At 42.5% G+C, this 22,837-nt stretch overlaps 1 protein-coding gene across 1 annotated transcript in view; it reads right to left on the bottom strand.

The window, feature by feature from the left end:
* Positions 1-22,837, bottom strand: part of c7h8orf34 (chromosome 7 C8orf34 homolog) — a 175,516-nt gene that overhangs the window by 56,084 nt on the left and 96,595 nt on the right. The window contains exon 7 of the mRNA XM_038997241.1: positions 16,091-16,257. Coding sequence (XP_038853169.1) covers positions 16,091-16,257 — 167 coding nt within the window. The remainder of the gene's footprint in view (positions 1-16,090; positions 16,258-22,837) is intronic.

Raw genomic sequence — 22,837 nt, 5'->3', positions numbered from 1 at the left:
AAGCTGGGCATGACAACATGGCGCGCTTACAGGACAGTAAGTCTTTCCGCCCTGCAAACAGTGTCAATGGAATTATACATTGGGATCACACACACACACACACACACACACACACACACACACACACACACACACACACACACACACACACACACACACACACACACACACACACACACACACACACACACAGTCAGTCAGTGGAATTGTACTGTCAACCCTGCTGTGTGTGAATAACATTGGTCTGATGCTATCAGGTGTGGGCTCCTACAAAGAGACACAGGGGCCTCCAGGGGCCAAGGGAGAGAAACGGAGTGATCCCTGAAAGTTACACTCACCCTTATTAGTGTGACTTACAGTACATTGGCATACAGTGTGTGTGTGTGTGTGTGTGTGTGTGTGTGTGTGTGTGTGTGTGTGTGTGTGTGTGTGTGTGTGTGTGTGTGTGTGTGTGTGTGTGTGTGTGTGTGTGTGTGTGTGTGTGTGTGTGTGTGTGTGTGTGTTTGCCCACAGTGCCATGGCTGATGTGTATTTTATGTGGGCATATAGCTACTTGCTGCTTACCACTGTACCAGTCAAGAGTTGGTGCCAGACAGAGACTTCAATACTGGGAGCTGACTAAACTAAACTAACTGAACATCTGCTACAGAGGATAAATCATCTTTGTGTGTGTACATCTTTTTTTTGTTTGTTCCCCTTTTCTACAGGTCCCATTGAGAAAGAGAGTTTATTTATTTAGCCAGACACAACTGACTTTATCTCCCTTGGGTTAGCAACAGATCCTACCATAACCCCCGCACCAAAACCCCCACACAATAACACCGTCTAAGAGAAGTTTACATTACAGACCGGCACGTCAATACGTTTCACCATGCAACACCATGGCGTCTGTCTAGACACAACAAAGTCAGCACTCAGCCCGCCCGTTTGTCAGCGAGCGAGGCACATTTTCTCTAATGCTTCCTGGTCGAAGGAGGAGCACTATATAGGGAATAGGGTGGCATTTGGAAAGCAGACCCTGCGTCAAACGTTGAGACACGACTGATAAATACAACTGTGGCAGAGGAGAGGAGAGGGGTGGAAAGTATTTGAGCGATGCGAACAAAGAGGTCTGAGCAATGAGGAATTCCTTCCCTCAATCACTCACTACACCAAAGCAAAAAGCGGAGCTGGTGTGTGTGTGTGTGTGTGTCTGTTCCCCCATCAAGTTTCCATGTTATTTAATGTAATTTAGACGGAGACTGACTGACTCGCTCTCGTCTCTCTGTTCTAAATCAAGAACTGAAGTCATAATTAGTATATTCATCTCGCAAATAACCTAACCTACACTTTCTGAGATGATGTGTTGACAGATGTAAAGTGTGCAATCATCTAACTCTCTCCCCCACACACAGAGACAGAGATACAGAGAGAGAGAGACACACAAACACACTTGTACGCACACACCCTTTCTCACGCACACCAGATCCACGACTATGAGTTTATTGATTCACCTATGAGTGAACTAATTGACTCATTTCCAGCCCTTCGTATGTCCTAGCTGTGCCTGTAATGCTGTGGCTCTGTGTCTGGGAGGTCACAATGGGTTGCATAGGGTCCTGGTCAAAAGTAGTGCACTATATAGGGAACAAAGTACCATTTGGGATATAGCCTATAACAGCAGGCTCTAGTCTAGTGTCATTATAAAACAGACTGTGGCTCTACTGTCTCTACTATCCGCTGCGCTGTAATTAACAATATCTCTGTAATGATAGATATCACGGAGAGTGGTGGCAGACACACACATACAGCATGCATGCACAGACACACACACACACACACACACACACACACACACAGAGAGAGAGAGAATGATTTGAATTGTGAGAGAAAAAAGAGAGAGCGAGAGAGAGGGGGGTGAAAGAGAGAGGGGGAGAGAGTGAGGGAGAGAAAGAGAGACCCCGCGCTCTCCCTGCCCCTCACACAGTCAGCTCAAGCATTTGTGATTCATGAAGTATTAAACACAAAGCAATGACTCTGCGGTTAGTTCTCCCAGAACGGGCCAGAGAGGCATTTGTTTAGCTTTGTAATAAAAGCAATATTCTAACTTACATTTCATAATTACAACTCAGCTTTCATTTGCGTTTCTTTCCCCGTCCCTGTCATTCCCCTCAAAGTCTGTCTGTCAGATCCCAACCTCATGCAGTATCTCAGACAGACACAGGGAGAGGGAGAGGGAGAGGGAGAGGGAGAGGGAGAGGGAGAGGGAGAGAGAGAGAGAGAGAGAGAGAGAGAGAGAGAGAGGAGAGAGCTTCATATATCAGAGAACACTGCCTTTACAAGAAAGAGAACAAACTAAAAGAATCAGATGGAGAGAGAGAGAGAATGCAAGATCAGAGCCTGTGAAAGTCTTGTCAGAACTCCAGAACACTGTTCTGTCAACTCATTCAACTCAAGCTCTTAAGCTGCAACCCTTCTCTCTGAGAGAAAGCCTGGAGACAGGGAACAACAACCGTCTCCCAGGCTCAATACTGCCATCTAGAGTTCATACAAGTAACTGTTGATGCAATATGATAAGAATACAGTATAAAGACATCAATGTTAGAGACCTGGGCCCGTATCCATAAAGTGTCTCAGAATAGGAGTGCTGATCTAGGATCAGGCCCTCCCTGACCATGTATTCTTATTCACTATGATCTAAAAGGCAAAACTGATCAGCACTCCTACTCCAAGACGCTTTGGGCTCCCGAGAGGCGCAGCGGTCTAAGGCACTACATCTCAGTGCTAGAGGCGACACTACAGTCCCTGGGTCGATTCCAGGCTGTATCACATCAGGCTGTGATTGGGGTAGGCCGTCATTGTAAATAAGAATTTGTTCGTAACTGACTTGACTAGTTAAATAAAGGTTAAATTTAAAATGTAAAAAAAATAGTTGTGAATACTAGCCCTGGCCCAGTTCCTAAAGCAGAACAACAGAGAAGGTTTCTGGGCAGATAAGGTGATCTACAGCCCCGAGATAACCATGTCTGGGTGGGGTTGCCAGATTTTGTGGGTTACATTGTCAGGTAATGAGGTAGTTGGAGCTGAAATCCCCCCTCTGTGTCCATAGTCCTCATTCATACACACCTGAAGAGGTAATGGGGAGTTGGCTACCTGTTGGTGATAAACACATAGATACTAAAGACAACACAAACACTCTGATTACTCAGTAATTACCTCATAAAGTCTATAACTCACTGTTTGTCAGATGCATCTTCGTTTTGATGCTAACAGGGGCCACCCTGTCTCCTATAAAAACACCTGAGAATGACGTTGTGGATTTTTATCACGAGAAGAACAAAGTCACACACAATACACAATGTTGCTGGCAAAGATACTGTAAGATGAACAAAGGCCTTTTCATAGATATAAAAACAGATGTATTGTCTATGGGTCTTTTCAGGTATAACAATCTTCAAACAGAGCATTCTAGGCACCAGCATAAACGTCCTTTATCCTCAAACCTCTCTATTTAAATAAACTATTGGTGTTTAGCCATGATATTACAGTATGTGTCCATTCATACAATCTGTCATTCCAAGACCAACCCCTTCTATCAGTTAACTCTGAGAACAGTGAGTATCCGATTTTTTCCAACAGATGACACTGTAACACTAAACTTGCCCATCAGTGTTGTAGTTGCCTCCAGTAACACCACTACAATTCACCCTTCAACCAACCCATCCATCTGCACATGTATTATTTTACAGGGCCTCATAACGGCAGCACTTATTTTCTAACTGGGGACTCTCTCTCCCATCAAACTATATAGGATCAGAACCTTTAGTCAGAGATGCTGTCACCCTGCCAGCCCACCAGCAGTTTCAACCCCCTGTACTTGACTTGATTTTATGTGATTTAGTACCGCTGTAATTTACACTACTAGCATGCCCTTCTCTTCTCCTCTTGTGTCTTTTAACAAACAACGCTCCCTGATGATACGGCTCAGTTGTTTGTTTGCGCTGTTGCCGGGGCAACTGCTGTGTCTCTGGTTGTCAGGGCGAGGAAGGAGAGGAGGAGAGGGGGAGGACTGGCGTCAGGAAGTTCAGAGCAGGATGAGGTGTCTGCCAAGCCCTGGCACTCTCCCTCTCTTTCTTTCCTCCTCTCCCGCTCTAGCTCTCATTCTCTCTCTCCCTTTCCCCCCTCCCTCTCTAACTCTCTCCCCCTTTCTCTCTCTCTCTCTCCCTCTTTCCCCCCTCCCTCTCCCCCTTTCTCTCTCTCTCTCTCTCTCTCTCTCCTTCTTTCCCCCCTCCCTCTCTAACTCTCTCTTCCTCTCCCCTTTCTCTCTCTTCTCTCTCCCTCTCCCCCTTTCTCTCTCTCTCTCTCTCTCTCTATTCTAAATACAGAATAGAACAAAGAGATATACTGATATTGGGGCGGGGCTCTGAAGCTCTGCAATTGGACCAGATTTTCACACACACACACACACACACACACACACACACACACACACACACACACACACACACACACACACACACACACACACACACACACACACACACACACACAGATACAGACGGAAACACAGGTACAGTAATCTCACAGTCATGTCAGATCCTAACACACAGATCACCATCAAATCAAGCTTTATTTATACAACACATTTCAGACATGCAATGCAACACAATGTGCTTCACAGGGATTTTTTTTTTTAAACAATGAAAATAAAAACATATTTACTACAAAACAAACATAGGAGGATAAAAAACTAAAGAATAACAATAAAAACTGAATGACTAAAAAGCACCCTCAGGAGAAGCAAAGCTAAAAAGGTGTGTTTCAAGATCTCTTTGAAATATGTCCACAGTTTCTGCCCCCCCTCAGGTTCTCTAGAAGGCTATTCCAGGGGCATAATAACTAAAGGCTGTCTCTCCTTTCCTCTTGGTTCTAGGCTTTGGGATAGTTAAAAGTGCAGTGCCAGAGTAACCTACTGGGTACATAACTTAAAAGCATGTCTGACGTGTATTGGGGTGCACAATCATGGATTGATTTAAAAACCAATAGAAGCATCTTTAATTTAATCATAAAACTCAGGCAGCCGGTTGAGAGACATTAAAACCGGTGTAATATGTGCTCTCCTTCTGGTCTTGGTCAGTACCCGTGCTGCAGCATTCTGTATGTTTTGCAGTTGACCAATGGCTTTTTGGGGAACCAGACAGGAGAGCATTACAGTAATCAAGTCTGCTTGTAATAAAAGCATGGATGAGTCTCTCTGTATCAGCCTGAGAGAGAAACGGCCGCACCTTGGTAATGTTCCTCAGCTGGTAAAAAGATATATTGGTCACATTCCTAATGTGTGATTTGAAATGGAGTTCAGAATCTAAAATAGCACCTAGGTTTTTTACCTGGTGTTTTATCTTTATTGCCGTGAATTAAAATGTGAGGCCAGATTCTCTCTCTGTGTTTTGGCTCCAACAATAACTACCTCGGTCTTGTCTTGATTTAGCTGGAGGAAGTTGTGAGCCATCCAAGTATTTAAATCACTAATACAGTACAATCATTTATCTATGGAGCTAAAATCCTCAGAAATGTAAAGTTGTGTATCGTCTACGTAGCAGTGAAAATCAATCCTATGCTTTCTGATAACGCTGCCAAGGGGTAACATATATGAACTGAACAGTACTGGACCCAAAATCGAACCCATGTGGAACGCCACATGTGATATGCATTTTCTATGAGTTATGTTCACCCAGGGTGACAGAAATACTTGTGACCGGTTAAATTACGTTATTTCAATCTCCTGCTGTCCTCCTGAATCCCCTAGAGAGTAAGGGTACACTATCACCCCCCCCCTCTCATGTTCGGGGGACCACCGGCCGGGTGGTACAGATAACAAAAGCGCGTCTGTTCATTCACAGAGGGGGTTCTGATATCTCCTGTACGAGTATATGACCTTAATAGAGTGTCCTGGTGGCGTGTTTGTGTAGGGGGGTTTATGTTGAGTTTTCAATTAGGAACAGGGTCACTATTAAGCTCCGGTGAGACCGAGGACAGGGGTAGTGTGAGTGCTCAATCAGGTATCCAGACAACTGACAACAACCGCTTTAATACAGTAACTTGAACTTACCTACATGTTCATTTAACGGTAAGGCAGGAGATGGCAGGGAGACTTCATTGTCAGTTGGAGAGGAGAATAAGTTATTGCAACATGACTGTAACAATGACTGAAATGTCATGTAAATGTAACGTTTCAGAAAGGGGTCAGCTGGAGCCCTCTCAGGAGGAACTGGCCCTCTCTGTTGTTTTTATGAACTAACCATAGAACAACACAGTGCTGCCAGCTGAAGGCCGTTTCTCTCCACCAGCTAGACTCAACTTGTTCCTTTATTAAGAACTGTTTCTGTGTGTGGTTTCACCAGCATAGTCTGTGGAGAAGGTTATGCTTTGTCCTTGTGTACTTTCCAGTGTTTCATAAAGCCTGTGTCACACTAGTTTCCAGTGTGGATTGTGCTGCAGTTAACACTAGGCATGAGGACATATACAGTACATGAATGTGATGTCATATAAATGAATGTGATGAACTAGCCTCTGAATCCCCAGTATTTGTCCCTGTCTATAACAGTCTATAACACACTTACCTCTAATGGTGGAAAACAGAGACTGACAGACAGACAAGACAGACACAGAGACAGTTTGGTTGACTATTTGGCTTTTACAAATAACCATTCAAATACTCAAATAAAGTACTTGTTTTGGGCGGTGTATTTGAAAATACTCAAATGCACAGAAAAAGTATTTGAATAAAAAATACTTAAAACCACATGCATTTAAACCAAAGACTGACACATGCACGCACACACCACTGCCCAACCCCCCTAAAAAACAATATTCCCCTCTGGAGGTCGTCGCCCTAGAATTAGGAAGTAGAATACTAGAATGGACATGAACAAAATGGCTGATAAAGGTCAGTATTTTGGTCAGGGTGTTGGTTTGCCACTGCTGTGATAAGATATTGTGTAAAATAATGCATTTTAAGAAATTATCTGCACTATATGTTTGTTACCTAGCTAGCCAGACAGTTTTAGAGGACTGACTCTATACATTTTTCAAATGAACTGCCAATATGCCAACATTCCATTCAAACAACATGCCTTTGTTTTATTTTCCTGCAAAAGAAAAATCATATGCCTCTACTGCCATTCATACTAATTAGACTGGTTTGGATTTCACCCTGACCGATATGGCTTTAAAAATGTAAAATTCTCTCAGCCTCATTGCAAAATGTGTAGAATAGCATGAGATTAGCTATAGAAATGCAAATTTCCCAGCTCTTGCGTGTGGGCCCTGCGAAACTGTGGTATATCACTAACACACACACACACACACACACACACACACACACACACACACACACACACACACACACACACACACACACACACACACACACACACTCTGGATAGAGGGGGATATTATGGGATGTTATGGATGAGCTCCACAACGCAAGACATGCTCGTTTCTCATTAGCATAATTGAACTCATTTGGGCTACGTTCATTTCTCCCCAGGCGTTACCCTACCAACGCAACTAGCAGGCTTACGACCAATTAGCAGAGCCTTAGAACAAACAGTGACAGAGAGACATTTTGGGAGAAAATCTGTTTGTATGTGTATTTGGACACATGTTCACTTATAGATGTGTTGTTGTTTGATTATCTATTCATGGAGCATAATGGTAGTACACGAAATCAATAACTGCTGCAGTGGTGTGTGTGTGTGTGTGTGTGTGTGTGTGTGTGTGTGTGTGTGTGTGTGTGTGTGTGTGTGTGTGTGTGTGTGTGTGTGTGTGTGTGTGTGTGTGCACGTGCACGCATGAACACCTGGAGTGGGCTTGTCACAGAATAAGAAAATAATTCCTGGGAAGGGCTGTGGCAGTCATGAAATTTCGGCAGCCAGTGATTGTCAAGCAAATAACTGTCATGGTAATTGACCGTTAATGAACATAAACACATTGATGCAGACCTTTGGAACATCTACATTTTTTAAGTCTAATAAATCCATGTAATGCAGTCTACACCATCACAATAAATCCATGATTTATTTTAGACAGGTCTAAAGAAACATGATATGAAGAAATAAAGTATATTTCTGAAGAACAGAATAGCATACTCTGAGTTGTCCTTATGTTGGGCCCTGATCTGGCTAAGCAGTATGGCTGTGTGCTACACTAGTTCATTTAGCAGACAAGATTTGCTTACAATTCCGTGGCATTATTTGATATTATTTTATAATATGAAGAATACAATTGAACATAGCTGAATAAAATAGGAAATATATTATCTACAAACAATTTGAGGGAGTGAGCAAACACGTCTATTCTCTGTTGAGCGGTGAACAAAGAAACAGGTACTCCTATATGCTTAATTTAGAGTTATTTATGTAACTTTAGTTGTGATACAAATATTGGGCTATAATGTTTTGATTTTTAATGCATTCTAAGGCTGCATGATGCGACTAGAATTATGATTCGAAAAAAGTTGCATGAAAGGCATGAGCTCAGCTTTGTTTTTAGCGCAGGCTGTACACACTTCATCATCAGTCTTCATCAATTTGACAAGCGCTTGATAATGCCTCGAATTTCCCAGCGGCATCCCCTTTGTGTGGTCATAATGCTTCCTGAACAAATCCATGCCTTTTGCGGACAGTGTCTGTTGTGCCCTTGGGCTGAATAAAATCATTATAATTCCCTTCTCCCATCTGCATGCTCCAAAGCACCTCTCACTCAAATGGCTCTCCGTCACATGATCGGGTCTTTCTCACAGGCTAAAAGTGAAGACAGACACTTCGAGGACACAACTGCGTGCGTCCTCATCCAATTCCAAGGCGTATATTCAAGATATTGGAAGAACTGTCCACATTTACTTTTCGTCAGCCAACAAGTTGAGTAGGCCTAACGAACAGCAAAATCACTAGCCAATGTCAACCTACTATCCCCCATAGTACAAAAGTTGACCTATTCTATTCTGTGCGAAAAATAAATATTCCAAACATAGTCTGGGAAGGATGTGGGATGGGATAGATCTCAAATGAATACAACCACTAGCATCAAAAATGTGGCTCACACAACCAATCAGAACTTTTAGCTTGAAATATTGATAAACTATTAGCCTATTTCTCCACGTTATAAGCAGAGTAAATGGGCACATGGCAGTAGGCTATAAGCAGAGTAAATGGGCACATGGCAGTAGGCTATAAGCAGAGTAAATGGGCACATGGCAGTAGGCTATAAGCAGAGTAAATGGGCACATGGCAGTAGGCTATAAGCAGAGTAAATGGGCACATGGCAGTAGGCTATAAGCAGAGTAAATGGGCACATGGCAGTAGGCTATAAGCAGGAATGTTCCATTAGCTGGAAAACACCATTCTCAAAAGTGAACGCAAATGCAATTATGCATGTCATGTTTTTATTATAAAGATGCATTTTTATGGTGAAAATGATCTTCCCCAAACGTGAAACGTATGTGCTGTGTATGTATGCCAGTTATGCTGTGTGCTTAATTTTAAGAAGTTATTTGGCCACTTTAGTTGGGATACAAACCCTATCAAAACATACAGTGCTGTGAAAAAGTATTTTTCCCCTTCCTGATTTCTTATTTTTTTGCACATTTGTCACACTTAAATGTTTCAGATCATCAAGCAAATTTTAATATTACACAAAGATAACCCATGTAAACACAAAATGCAGTTTTTAAGTGATAATTTTATTTATTAAGTGAAAAAAGCTATCCAAACCTTCATGGCCCTATGTGACGAAGTAATTGCCCCCCCCCCCCCTTGTTAAATCATGAGTTTACTGTGGTTAATCACTTTTTTTGGAAAGCTGAGTTCAATTTCACTAGCCACACCCAGGCCTGATTACTGCCAAACCTGTTGAATCAAGAAATCACTTAAATAGAACCTGTCTGACAAAGTGAAGTAGGCCAAAAGATCTCAAAAAGCAAGACATCATGCCGCGATCCAAAGAAATTCAGGAACAGATGAGAAACAAAGTAATTGACATCTATCAGTCTGGAAAGGGTTACAAAGCCATTTCTAAAGCTTTGGGACTCCAGCGAACCACGGTGAGAGCCATTATCCACAAATGGAGAAAGTTTGGAACAGTGGTGAACCTTCCCAGGAGTGGCCGGCCTACCTAAATTACCCCAAGAGCGCAGCGATGACTCATCCAAGAGGTCACAAAAGAACCCACAACAACATCTAAAGAACTGCAGGCCTCACTTGCCTCAGTTAAGGTCAGTTTTCATGACTCAACCATAAGAAAGAGACTAGGGAAATGGCATCCACGGCAGAGTTCCAAGGCGAAAACCACTGCTGACCAAAAAGAACATAAAGGCTTGTCTCACTTTTGGCAAAAAAACATCTTGATGATCCCCAAGACTTTTGGGGAAATATTCTGTGGACTGACGAGACAAAAGTTGAACTTTTTGGAAGGTGTGCGTCCCGTTACATCTGGCGTGAAAGTAACACAGCATTTCAGAAAAAGAACATCATGCTAACAGTCAAATATGGTGGTGGTAGTATGATGGTCTGGGGCTGCTTTAGGACCTGGACGACTTGCTGTGATCGATGGAACCATGAATTCTGCTCTCTACCAAAAAATCCTGAAGCAAAACCCACACCCAGTTATTAGGTTTAGGGTGGAATTACTTTTTCACATAGGGCCATGTAGGTTCGGATAGCTTTTTCCCCTTAATAAATAAAATCATCACTTAAAAACTGCCTTTTGTGTTTACTTGGGTTATCTTTGTGTAATATATATAAAAAAAAATGATGATCTGAAACATTTAAGTGTGACAAATGTGCATAAAAATAAGAAATCAGGAAGGGGGCAAATACTTTTTCACAGCACTGTATATGCCTATGGGCTAGGCTACCTGAGGTGTGTGACTATGATTTGCCTTACTGCATTCAAGCTGGTCATCATTCACAAGTGATAATATCTCATTCACAAGTGATAATATTGTCACCCTTCAGACTATTCTTGATTTAATCTTGTCTTTACATATACTAAATAATATATGTGTGAAATTTGTTTGGATTTAGAATGGACCAGTATCATGTACCTGTATGGAAACAGGGGCAGGGGGGAAAATACATGTCATCTATGCACTTAAATAGCGAATGGAGGACGTTTTCCTGTGGTTCATTTTCATGCCAGCCAGGTAGGCTATACTCTTGTTGTAAAGAGAAGCAATGTGCTTAATATTAGGAGTTTTGAAATAAATATAGTAGGCCTAGCCTATAGAAAGCTGATGGGATCCTCCTCTTTTTAAGCAAGTTGACCATCAGCAGCATCAGAGCTTGGAGAAGCCTGATTAACATGACTAAGCGGTCACGTGGAATTTGACTGCCATCATGACTCTGGTGTGGCTGATGTGGCAGTAATACGTTCACCGTAAAAGCCCTATTCCTGGCTTGACTTAGTACCACAGTTGTGTAAGCAACTGGAGTCATAGAATAACAAAGACACTCCTGGCTTGGCATGCAGTACCCCTGGCTTGGCATGCAGTACCCCATGCCAGCTGCTCAGTGCTTTGTTACAATATGGTGGTTTGGTTTGGTCAAAACAAGAACAGTGACAACACATGTCTACAGAAAGTGGCAGAGTCATCGTTGCACCTGGTTAGTTTGGCACGCTGTGTGTGTGTTAAGTTGCTACACACAGATGGTGGAGTCTGGCAGAAGCTCAACGAGTGGGAGAGAGAGACACCAGTGGCCCAGTCTGAACCACAGAGAACAACAATAAACACCAGGGTCATGTTCGGTACGTACAAAGCGGACAAAAACAGAGTAAAACGGGGAGGTACTATCTGAAGTCCAAAAAGAAATGCTTGTTTACTCTTCGTTGCGCAATGTTTTGCTACGGTATGCCCTAATGAATACACCCCATGGTTCACAGGAGAATTCAGTGCCAGTCACTGGCTCCTATTCCATCTGTGGCCACTAGAGGTCCGTGTAACCTCATATACACAGTGACTCAAACATCCACTTCTCTAGTATGTTCACTCACAGATTGATGTAACAATGAATGATCTACAAACTACATTCCTGGATCCATACAACTATGTGTGCATCCCAAATGGCACCCTATTCCCTATATAGTCCACAACCTTTGACCAGGACCCTATAAGGAAAAGGGTGTCTTTCGGGATGCAACCTTTGAATACAGGCCGTGACAGAGTACAGAGTTTTCACCTCATCTTTCCAGAAATCTCTTTCTCGAAGCTAAGGATCCGAATCACGTTCTGCGCTTGCGTTATTTTATGCACACTACGTAGCTACTGCTCACACTCCTGCTCCCTTCTTGTTTCTCTCTTTACTCACCCTCATCTCAACCATGATGACGTAGCCTGTCTCTGCCTGTGTAGGGACAGCTAAAATAAAAACAGTGCAGCGATTTTAAATGAACATTCCAAAAAACAACCTCTGTCTGTTATAACGAATATTGCACTTGCACAAGCAGGACACAGTCCCTACACATCCACGTTTTGTGTGAGGATGTAGGCTAATCTGTATAGTTGCTGCCATGTCGTAGCCACTAGCCAGAGTTCCTGAAAAAAGAACACTAATACTTTGACTGCCTGTCTGCCTCCTGCTTAGCCGATGCTTGCAATGATGATGAAACAATAACAATAAATGGCTAATTAGACTGCGTGTCTGCGTCTTGCTTGTGCTTAAAATGCTGCCTAGATAGCAGCATGTAACTCTCCAAAACTGTCTGCGTTTTAACCTCACACAGGCCCTACGAACCGCTATTACCGCTTCTCAATGATCATGCGACTGCAGCACAAGTAGCGTACCCAGCTGTTCCACCTCTGGGCAGCCGAGCGTGTATCTGGACCAGTAACCAGAGTCTGACAGCGGTACGCTGTCCTTACATCTTTGTCAACTACCGCTTTAGACAGCGTACTATTTGTAATTTATAATCTTCATATCATAGTGAAAGTAGATGTAAAAAGAACTAGTCAATGTTTGCAATGATGATGAGAAAATAATATTAAACCGCTGTTTTGACTGTAGTGTCTGTCCTGCTTGTGTTTGACATGCTTGCCTAAATAGCTGCGTGTAACTCGGCAGCGAAGAAGAACTTGAAATCGCGAGACAGCCTTTGCGTCTTGCTTATGTTTGCAATACTGTTACAACAGACGACAACGTTTGTACGAACACGTCGATCATGTTGTGTGTGTACACCGTCAACATGATAGCTGTACGTGGCCTAACACCCCTCCTGAAAAAAGAGGTACGAAATGCGCAGTTCGAATATGTCAACCATGTCTTTAGCTTCGACTGTAAAAAAAGAAAATATGGCTTTAGTGTACGACATCAAGTTTCCCTCTGAGGGTCAAGAAGTGGGCAGCAGCAGCGGAGCACTGAGCAGAAGCTACGTAGGCAGCATGGTGGGCAGCAGCTACATAGAAATCTATTCTGCACATGCGGAGAAATCTCTATCATTAGCCACAGCAAGTCACCGCAGCCACTCTGTTGAATAATATCTCCATCACCACTCCCCGAGTCATAATCAAAACAGTGTGGCTTATCTGAAGTCAAGTTCAGATCCCATGATGACCACTATAATTGCAATCCCCTGTTTGGGATTTCTCTCAGCTTAATTAAGACAATAGGACAGTCCTATTGTCACCAACCACTGGGCATCTCTCTTCTCTCCTTACCATCTCTGTATTTCTGTAGCAGTCTGGAAGGCCATTAAGTAAGACTGATAGACCTCTCTCCCTCTCTCTCTACCAGGACCGGCCCAGTCTCAATGGGCTGTACCAGCCCAAACCCTTCACTATATTAGGCCAAGCCTTCACACAGAATCACAAATGACCTCACTGTATCATCCCCTCTGAAAATCTGCTATCTGTGGACTGGACTGTAGGCTATAGCTGTTAAGAGTCAGACACACAGCTATCAGAATTATGATCAATCAGAGATAAGGTCAAGCAGGGTCATTTCATATAATCAACTCAAAATGCCCCTGTGATTAAATATGGTTTATATAGTACGACACGACCAACAGCGTCCTCTCCTTCTCGAACAGGGCAAACATTAAACGCATATGAATAATTAGTCTACTTCAGCTCGTCCACTTTACAAATGAGCACTCTGGATGTGCTGTGCTCTGCAGATGACACGGCCTTCTGAAGTGGGGGAGGACATTGATTATCTGTCACTACAGAAGAGACTAAGGGGAGAGAGAATATGAGGGGAAAAGGGGAGAGAGATGGTCAACCACTGTGTAATTGGACTCCTGCTTTCCCATCTGGGGAGAGGGAGTGGACATGCAAGACACACAGAAAGGAATAGCGGAAAAGATGTGGTCAAGGTTCTGTTCAGTACAACAAGTCGGTCTACACGCGTTACAGAAAGTCATGCTACGCTAAAGCACAACTTTGGCTGACCTGTATTTGAACATATACTACAGAGCAATAGGTGTTGGAAAAGACAGAAAGAAATAGAAAACAGCAGGTAATCTGTGGGATTTAAAGTAGGATTTTTTAAGGCTATGAGTCAGCTATTTTTCTGTGGGTGTGTGTTTCTCCCTTAGCATGAATTAGGTATCAGAAGAATGAGGCCTTTCATTACAACAGAGCCAGAGCCCAGGGATAATCCCCTTTGTACTTTATTCTACCTACCTACCTATCGCTGGAGGTAAGGATTATAATGTAGGAGAGAGCGGGAGAAAGAGAGAGTGGGAGAGAGAGAGAGAGTTAGCGGGAGAGAGAGAGAGAGAGAGAGAGAGAGAGAGAGAGAGAGAGAGAGAGAGAGAGAGAGAGAGAGAGAGAGCTTTAGATAACAGAGAACACTACCTTTAGAAGAAAGAGAACAAATTGAATTTGACATGAGACAAGATACCTCAGTGTCTGGTCAAACAAGGTGACAGGAGCAGAAAGAACAGACACCACCTCACTGTGTAATCCAGGAAAAGCACCTCAAGTCACACAAGAAACTTCCGGAAATCAAAAAACACCCTCAAACAAAAAATATAAAGGAATATAGTGTTTGTTTGTTCATTCATTCATTGCCGTTATGAATTACAGCCTAAACTGTTATGAATGGATGAATCACACATTTCTTGACCAACACACACACACATACGCACGCTGGTGCTCAGTGTGTGGGGCAGGGCATGATAACAGGTAGCTAAGTAAATCTCAACCCCACAGTGTACTTCACATCAACGGAGTTGAGTGTCGACATCGCAAAGTGTTTATCAAAAACGATGGATTTGGCACGCAATTAATGAGAATAGCAATTACACAGAAAAAAGCACAGTACATCGTGGAGTTGAGTTTTACTTGGCCAGATAACAGGTGGCTGTAAGCACTGTGAAGAACACAGCAAGACACTTCTAAACCATTCTGTACTACCATGGAGTAGCTACACTACAGCATGGGTATGTGTGTGTGTGTGTGTGTGTGTGTGTGTGTGTGTGTGTGTGTGTGTGTGTGTGTGTGTGTGTGTGTGTGTGTGTGTGTGTGTGTGTGTGTGTGTGTGTGTGTGTGTGTGTGTGTGTGTGTGTGTGTGTGTGTGTGTGTGTGTGTATAATTTGTTTTGTTTCATCTGGTTTGGCTGTGGATTATCATGTATCTGTTATTCATGGTTATCCTACATTTAATGTACACAACTTGTCTTGCCTCTTAGATTATTGAGAGAGACCATTTGCAATGCAGTCTTCTGTTGTCTAGAGCCTGACTGTCATGTAAGTGTTTCTTATTCACAAAGGAAGGAAATTCCGTTCAGTGTTTATGAATGTGTTTTCCATATTCAGCATATCTGGAGGTTGTTGTTGTTGTGGAACTTGGTAGTCTCGTTCAGCCATAATGAAGACGCGAGCAACATCTTAAAAGTCAGAACTCAATGACCCTCCATGAAAATAGAGTCATTATCTTCACTGGCATATTTGAAATGTGAATCAGTATTCAGTCTGGTTTTGTTTAGTAGTTGTTAGTAGGAAAATGGGGCTTGAAGAGCGGAAGGTGAGAACCCATCGACCCCTGTGCGTGTATGCCTGTGTGCGTGTATGCGTGTGCATGTGTGAATGTGTAAGCACATTTTTCTGATCTTACCCAGCAGTTCCATGGCATCATCCTCGTCCTCTATTTCCTCCTCGGTGAGTGAGGGGGCGGAGCTATGGGCGGAGTCAAAGGAATCCTGGGACAACATGGCCGCCAGGAGCTTCTTGTGGTGCTGCTGCTGCTGCTTCAACCCTTTACTCTTCCCCTCCATCTTCACACTGGAGAAACAGGAAGGGGAGGGGTTACAACAGGAAGAGGAGAGGTTAGAATGGGAAGGGGAGGGGTTTCAACCTGCCCCTGACTGAGTCTGTAATACCAACATGTTTCAAGCAGACCACCATAGGCCTGGTGCTCAAGAACACTAAGGTAACCTGCCTAAATGACTACCGACCCAAAGCACTCTAATTTGTAGCCATGAAGTGCTTTGAAAGGCTGGTCATGGCTCACATCAACACCATTATCCCAGAAACCGTAGACCCACTCCAATTTGCATACCGCCCCAACAGATCCACAGATGATGCAATCTCTATTGCACTCCACTCTGCCCTTTCCTACCTGGACAAAAGGAACACCTATGTGAGAATGCTATTCATTGACTACAGCATGGCATTCAACACCATAGTACCCTCAAAGCTCATCACTAAGCTAAGGACCCTGGGACTAAACACCTCCCTCTGCAACTGGATCCTGGACTTCCTGATGGGCCGCCCCCAGTTGGAAAGGGTAGGTAACAACACATCTGCCACGCTGATCCTCAACACTGGGGCCCCTCAGGGGTGTGTGCTCAGTCCCCTCCTGTACTCCCTGTTCACCCATGACTGCATGGCCAGGCACGACTCCAACACCATCATTAAGTTTTCCGATGACCCAACAGTGGTAGGCCTGATCACCGACAACGACGAGACAACCTATAGGGAGGAGGCCAGAGACCTGGCCGTGTGGTGCCAGGACAACAGCCTGTTCCTCAACGTGATCAAGACAAAGGACAATTGGATCCTTTGTTTGAACTCCCCGAGGCAGTTCCATTCATCCCGGGGATGCACCAAAACAAAGACGCCGGAGAAAAGGAAGAGGAAGTGAGCTCTCCTAGTCAGACTCAGGAGGCGTGCATACCGTCCACCACTTCAGAGTATATTACTCACTAACGTTCAGTCCCTGGACAATAAAGTAGACAGGCTCAGGGCGAAGATCTCCTTCCAGCGAGACATCAGGGACTGTAACATACTCTGTTTTACAGAATCATGGCTCTCTCTGGATATATTGTCCCTGTCCATTCAGTCAGTGGGGTTCTCTGTCCATCACAGAGACAGGAAGAAAGAACTCTCTGGGAAAAATAAAAGTGTATGTTTCATGATTAACTACCAATGGTGTGATTGTGGTAATGTTCTCCTGATCTAGAATACCTCACCATCAAATGCCGACCGCATTACCTCCTGAGAGAATTTTCTCTGGTCATTATCACTGCTGTGTATTTTCCCTCCAAAACCTACACCACAACGGATTCTTAAATAACTACACTGGACATTGTGCAAAATGGAAACTGTATTATGAGGCCACATTTATTGTAGCTGGGGACTTAATACGTCTGAGGAAAACGCTTCCGAAATGTTATCGACACATGTACTACTTGCGCATCGTACACTCTGGATCATTGCTATTCCCCCTTTCAGTACAACTACAAGGCCCTCCAAATAAAAAAAATGTATCCTCCCTCCTTTATGCAGAAACAGCTGTGGTAAGGACTGTTTAACGTGGGTCTGACCAATCAGAATCTACGCTTCAAGATTGTTTTGATCCCGCCGACTTGGAAATGTTCTGGGTTGTGTCTGAGAATAGTATCCACGTATACACTGACTCGGTGACTGAGTTCATCAGGAAGTGCATAGGGAATATTGTTCCCACTGTGATGATTTGAACTTATCCAAAACAAACACTGTGGATAGATGGCAGCATTCGCGCAAAACTGAAAGCAAGAACCACTGCATTTAACCAGGGCAAGGTGACTGGGAACATGGACGTGTACAAACAGACCAGCTATGACCTCCGTAATGCAATCAAAGATGAAAAACGACAGTACAGGGACAAAGTGGAATTGCAATTCAATGGCTCAGACATGAGATATATGTGGCAGAGACCCCAGACAATCACCAATTATAAAGGGAAAGTCAGTCAAGTCACGGACACGCACAGCTAGCTCCCGGACAAGCTAAACACCTCCTTCGCCCACTTCGAGGAAAACACTGTGCCGCCGAAGTGGGCCGCCGCGTGCTCTCGTTCTCCATGGCCGAAGTGAGTAAGACAGCGTGTTAACCCTCACAAGGCTGCTAGCCCAGACGGCATCCCAAGCCGCATCCTCAGAGCATGTGCAGACCAGCTGGCTGGAGTGTTTAACGACATATTCAATCTCTCCCTATCCCAGTCTGTTGTCCCCACTTGCTTCACGATGCACACCATTGTTCCTGTACCCAAGAAAACAAAGGTAACTGAAATAAATGACTATCACTTCTGTCATCATGAAGTGCTTCGAAAAGCTAGTTAAGGATCATATCACATCCATCTTAACCGACACCCTAGACCCACAACAATTTGCATACCGCCCCCAACAGATCTATGGATGACGCAATCCCCATCGCACTGCCCTATCCCTCCTGGGCAAGAGGAATACCTATGTAAGAATGCTGTTAATGGACTACAGCTCAGCCTTCAACACCATAGTGCCATCCAAGCTCAGCACTAAGATTGAGGCCCTGGGTTGGCCCTGTGCAACTGGGTCCTGGACTTCCTGATGGGCCAACCCCAGGTGGTGATGGTAGGCAACAACAACTCTGCCAAGCTGATCCCCCACAGGGGTGCATGTTCAGTAATTTTGATCCAAATGTGCAAATTGTCCAACCAGATCATCAAGGTAGATGGATTATTTTAAATATGTTATTGGACAATAAACAGATAAGGCTTATTAACCTATACGGTCCAAATAATGGTGATCCAAGCTTCTTTGAAAATATATATGAGAATTTATTGTAACGCTCGTCGTTAGGTGGAAGAGAGGGGGACCAAATTGCAGCATGGTACGTTTCCATATTTATTGGAACACTTATTTTTAAGACGAACAAAACAATAAACAAAACGAAACCAACAACGCTACAGTCCTGAACATGTGAACCTAATAAAACAAAAAACGCAACGAACAGGAACAATCACCCACAAACAAACAGTGAGAAACAGCCTACCTTAATATGGTTCCCAATCAGAGACAATGACAAACACCTGCCTCTGATTGAGAACCATATTAGGCCAAACAATAAACCCAACAAAGAAACACAAAACATAGAATGCCCACCCAGCTCACGTCCTGACCAACTAAACAAAGACTAAACAAAGGAAATAAGGTCAGGAACGTGACATTTATCAACTCTTCAAGCAACATTAGACTCTATTATTATGGTGGGGGATTTTAATACGCTTTTAAATACCTCTATGGACCGTAAAGGAAATCACACTACAAACTATCACCCTCAGGCACTTAAGGAAATCATGAATGTTAGTGGATATATGGAGGCTTAAATACCCTGACCTAGTGAGAAATACATGGCGGAGGCTTAATCAAGCTAGTCATCTTGATTACTGTCTTATGTCATTCTCTCTGGCACCAAAAGTTTTAAAAAGTGTTGATAGGGGACAGAATGCAGTCGGATCATCACATATGGCATATATATTACTCTTACAGAATTTCCACGTGGGCGAGGATATTGGATGAGAACTTTTTATAAATAGGACAGAAGAATTTATAACTGACTTTTTCCAACATAACATAGGTACAGCAGATACCCTTATTGTATGAGACACTTTTAAATGTGCCTTTAGAGGCCATGCAATTCAGTACTCATCAATAAAACAAAAGCAATTTAGATCAAAAGAGTCCATATTAACAAAGGAAATTGAAGGACTAACAGTACAGTTAGATAGCAATAACAACTATACCTTGGAGGCACAGAATAAGTTAGAGGAAAAACAAAAAGAAATGGAGGCACTTATTCAAGAAAGATCCAGTGTAATACACAGTATTATAAAAATAAAGCAAACTGGATGGAATACGGGACAAAATGCACCAAATAATTTTTCAATCTTCAACATAGAAATGCTACCAAAAAATGTTTATCGAAAATTGTTACAAATGATGGAGTCACGCATGATTCACCAAATTATATTTTGAAAGGGGAAGTAAAGTACTTTAAGTAAATGTTTTTGTTTCAGTCTCCTCCATCTCCACTAACCGAAGCTAATTGTGTGGATTTTTTCCCTATTAATTATGTAAAATTAACATCTGTACAGAAAGACTCATGTGAAGGCCAAATTACAGAGGAGGAACTTCTTGATGCAATTAAAGCCTTTAAGGCGGGGAAAACTCCAGGGCTGGATTCTATACCAGTGGAAGTACTGTATAGCAAACTTTTTTTGATATACTCAGAGGACCATTATTAGCATGTTTTAACAACTCCTATATAAACGGTAGATTATCAGACATGCAACAAGGTCTGATTTCATTATTACTGAAACAGGATCCAAGTGGTATATATAAAGATCCAGTCCATTTAAAAAATGTAAGGCCTCTTACACTTCAGTGTTGTGATGCAAAAATTCTAGCTAAATGCTTGGCGCATAGAATTTAAAAGGTATTGTCATATATTATTCATCCTAATCAGACAGGTTTTTTATATGGACGATACATTGGAGAAAATATAAGACAAGTACTGGAAACAATAGAATACTATGAAATATTGGGGAAACCAGGCCTGGTTTTCATAGCTGATTTTGAAAAGGTTTGATTAAGTACGACTGGAGTTTATATATAAATGCCTAGAATATTTCAATTTTGGAGAATCTCTTATAAAATGGGTTAAAGTTATGTATAGTAACCTTAGGTGTAAAATAGTAAATAATGACTACATCTCAGAAAGTTTTAAACTGTCAAGAAGAGTAAAACAAGGTTGTCCACTATCGGCATATCTATTTATTATTGCTATCGAAATGTTAGCTGTTAAAATTAGATACAACAATAATATTAAGGGATTAGAAATCCGTGGCTTAAAAACAAAGGTGTCATTGTACGCTGATGATTCATGTTTTCTTTTAAAACCACAATTAGAATCCCTCCACTGCCTCATAGAGGATCTAGATACATTTGCTAACCTCTCTGGATTAAAACCAAACCACTTATGATAACTGTACCGTATTACCTATTGGATCACTAAAACATGCAACTTTTATATTATCGTGTAGTTTAGCAATAAAATGGTCTGACGGGGATGTGGACATACTCGGTACACATATCCCGAAATATAGAAATTATCTCACTCCAATAAATCTTTATAGAAAGTTAGCAAAAATAGATAAGATCTTGCTAACATGGAAAGGAAATATCTGTCTATTTGTGGAAAAATCACCCACCCATGACTCTTTAGTCATATCACAGTTTACCTATTTGCTTTTGGCCATCACAAAGCCCTGACCTCAATCCTATAGAACATTTGTGGGCAGAACTGAAAAAGTGTGTGCGAGCAAGGAGGCCTACAAACCTGACTCAGTTACACCAGCTCTGTCAGGAGGAATGGGACAAAATCCTCCCAACTTGTTGTGGGAAGCTTGTGGAAGGCTACCCAAAATGTTTGACCCAAGTTAAACAATTTAAAGGCAATGCTACCAAACACTAATTGAGTGTATGTAAACTTCTGACCCACTGGGAATGTGATGAAAGAAATAAAAGCTGAAATAAATCATTCTCTCTACTATTATTCTGACATTTCACATTCTTAAAATAAAGTGGTGATCCTAACTGACCTAAGACAGGGATTTTTTACTAGGATTCAATGTCAGGAATTGTGAAAAACTGAGTTTAAATGTATTTGGCTAAGGTGTATGTAAACTTCTGACTTCAACTGTATGAATGTTTATATATATACATCTATCTGCAATATTAAAGCTGATCCACCCCTTAAAATAAAATAAAAAATACATTGCAGGCTGATTGTGGTGATGGTGTGGGTTGTGTTTTCATGGCACACATTGGGCCCCTTAATAAAAGTGGAGCAATGTTTGAATGCCACAGGATATCTGATCATCATTGCCAATACGGTGCATCGCTTCATGGCAGCAATGTATCCATCTACAATTAGATTTTTTCAGCAGGATAATGCCCCATGCCACAAGGCTAGGATTGTCCTAGCCTGCCCAGTCACCAGATCTCAATCCAATTGAGCATCTGTGGGAGGAGATGGAACGAGCAGAGATCCACTACCAGCCAACTTGACACAACTGTGGGAAGCATTGGAGTCAACATGGGCCAGCATCCCTGTGTAACACCTTCGACACCTTGTAGAGTCCATGCCCCAACAAATTGAAACTATTCTGAGGGTAAAATATATTAGGAAGGTGTTCCTAATGTTTTGTACACTGAGTGTATATATACATTGCTGACATTGCTCGTTGTGATATTTCTTAATTTCTTAATTTTATTACTTTGGATTTGTGTGTATTGTTCTGTATTGCTAGGTATTACTGCACGGTAGGAGCTAGAAATACAAGCATTTAGCTGCACCTGCAAAAACATCTGCAAATATGTATACGCGACCAATGACATTTTTATTTTATTATGATTGGATTCTGTATCTCAGAGGCTGTGTGTATTATCTGTAGGCAGGTGCAGCTTCTCTACCCAGTACACAGTGTCCTCACACTTAAGTACCTCTCAACATGGCTTCCACCTGGCATCTATTCCACGATCCGTTTGAGAATAGGCTG

Source organism: Salvelinus namaycush, chromosome 7 (assembly GCF_016432855.1).
Source record: "Salvelinus namaycush isolate Seneca chromosome 7, SaNama_1.0, whole genome shotgun sequence".
Taxonomy (NCBI): Eukaryota; Metazoa; Chordata; class Actinopteri; order Salmoniformes; family Salmonidae; genus Salvelinus; species Salvelinus namaycush.
Note: the sequence above shows the minus strand (reverse complement) of the source record. Positions and strands in the feature narration are given on the sequence as shown.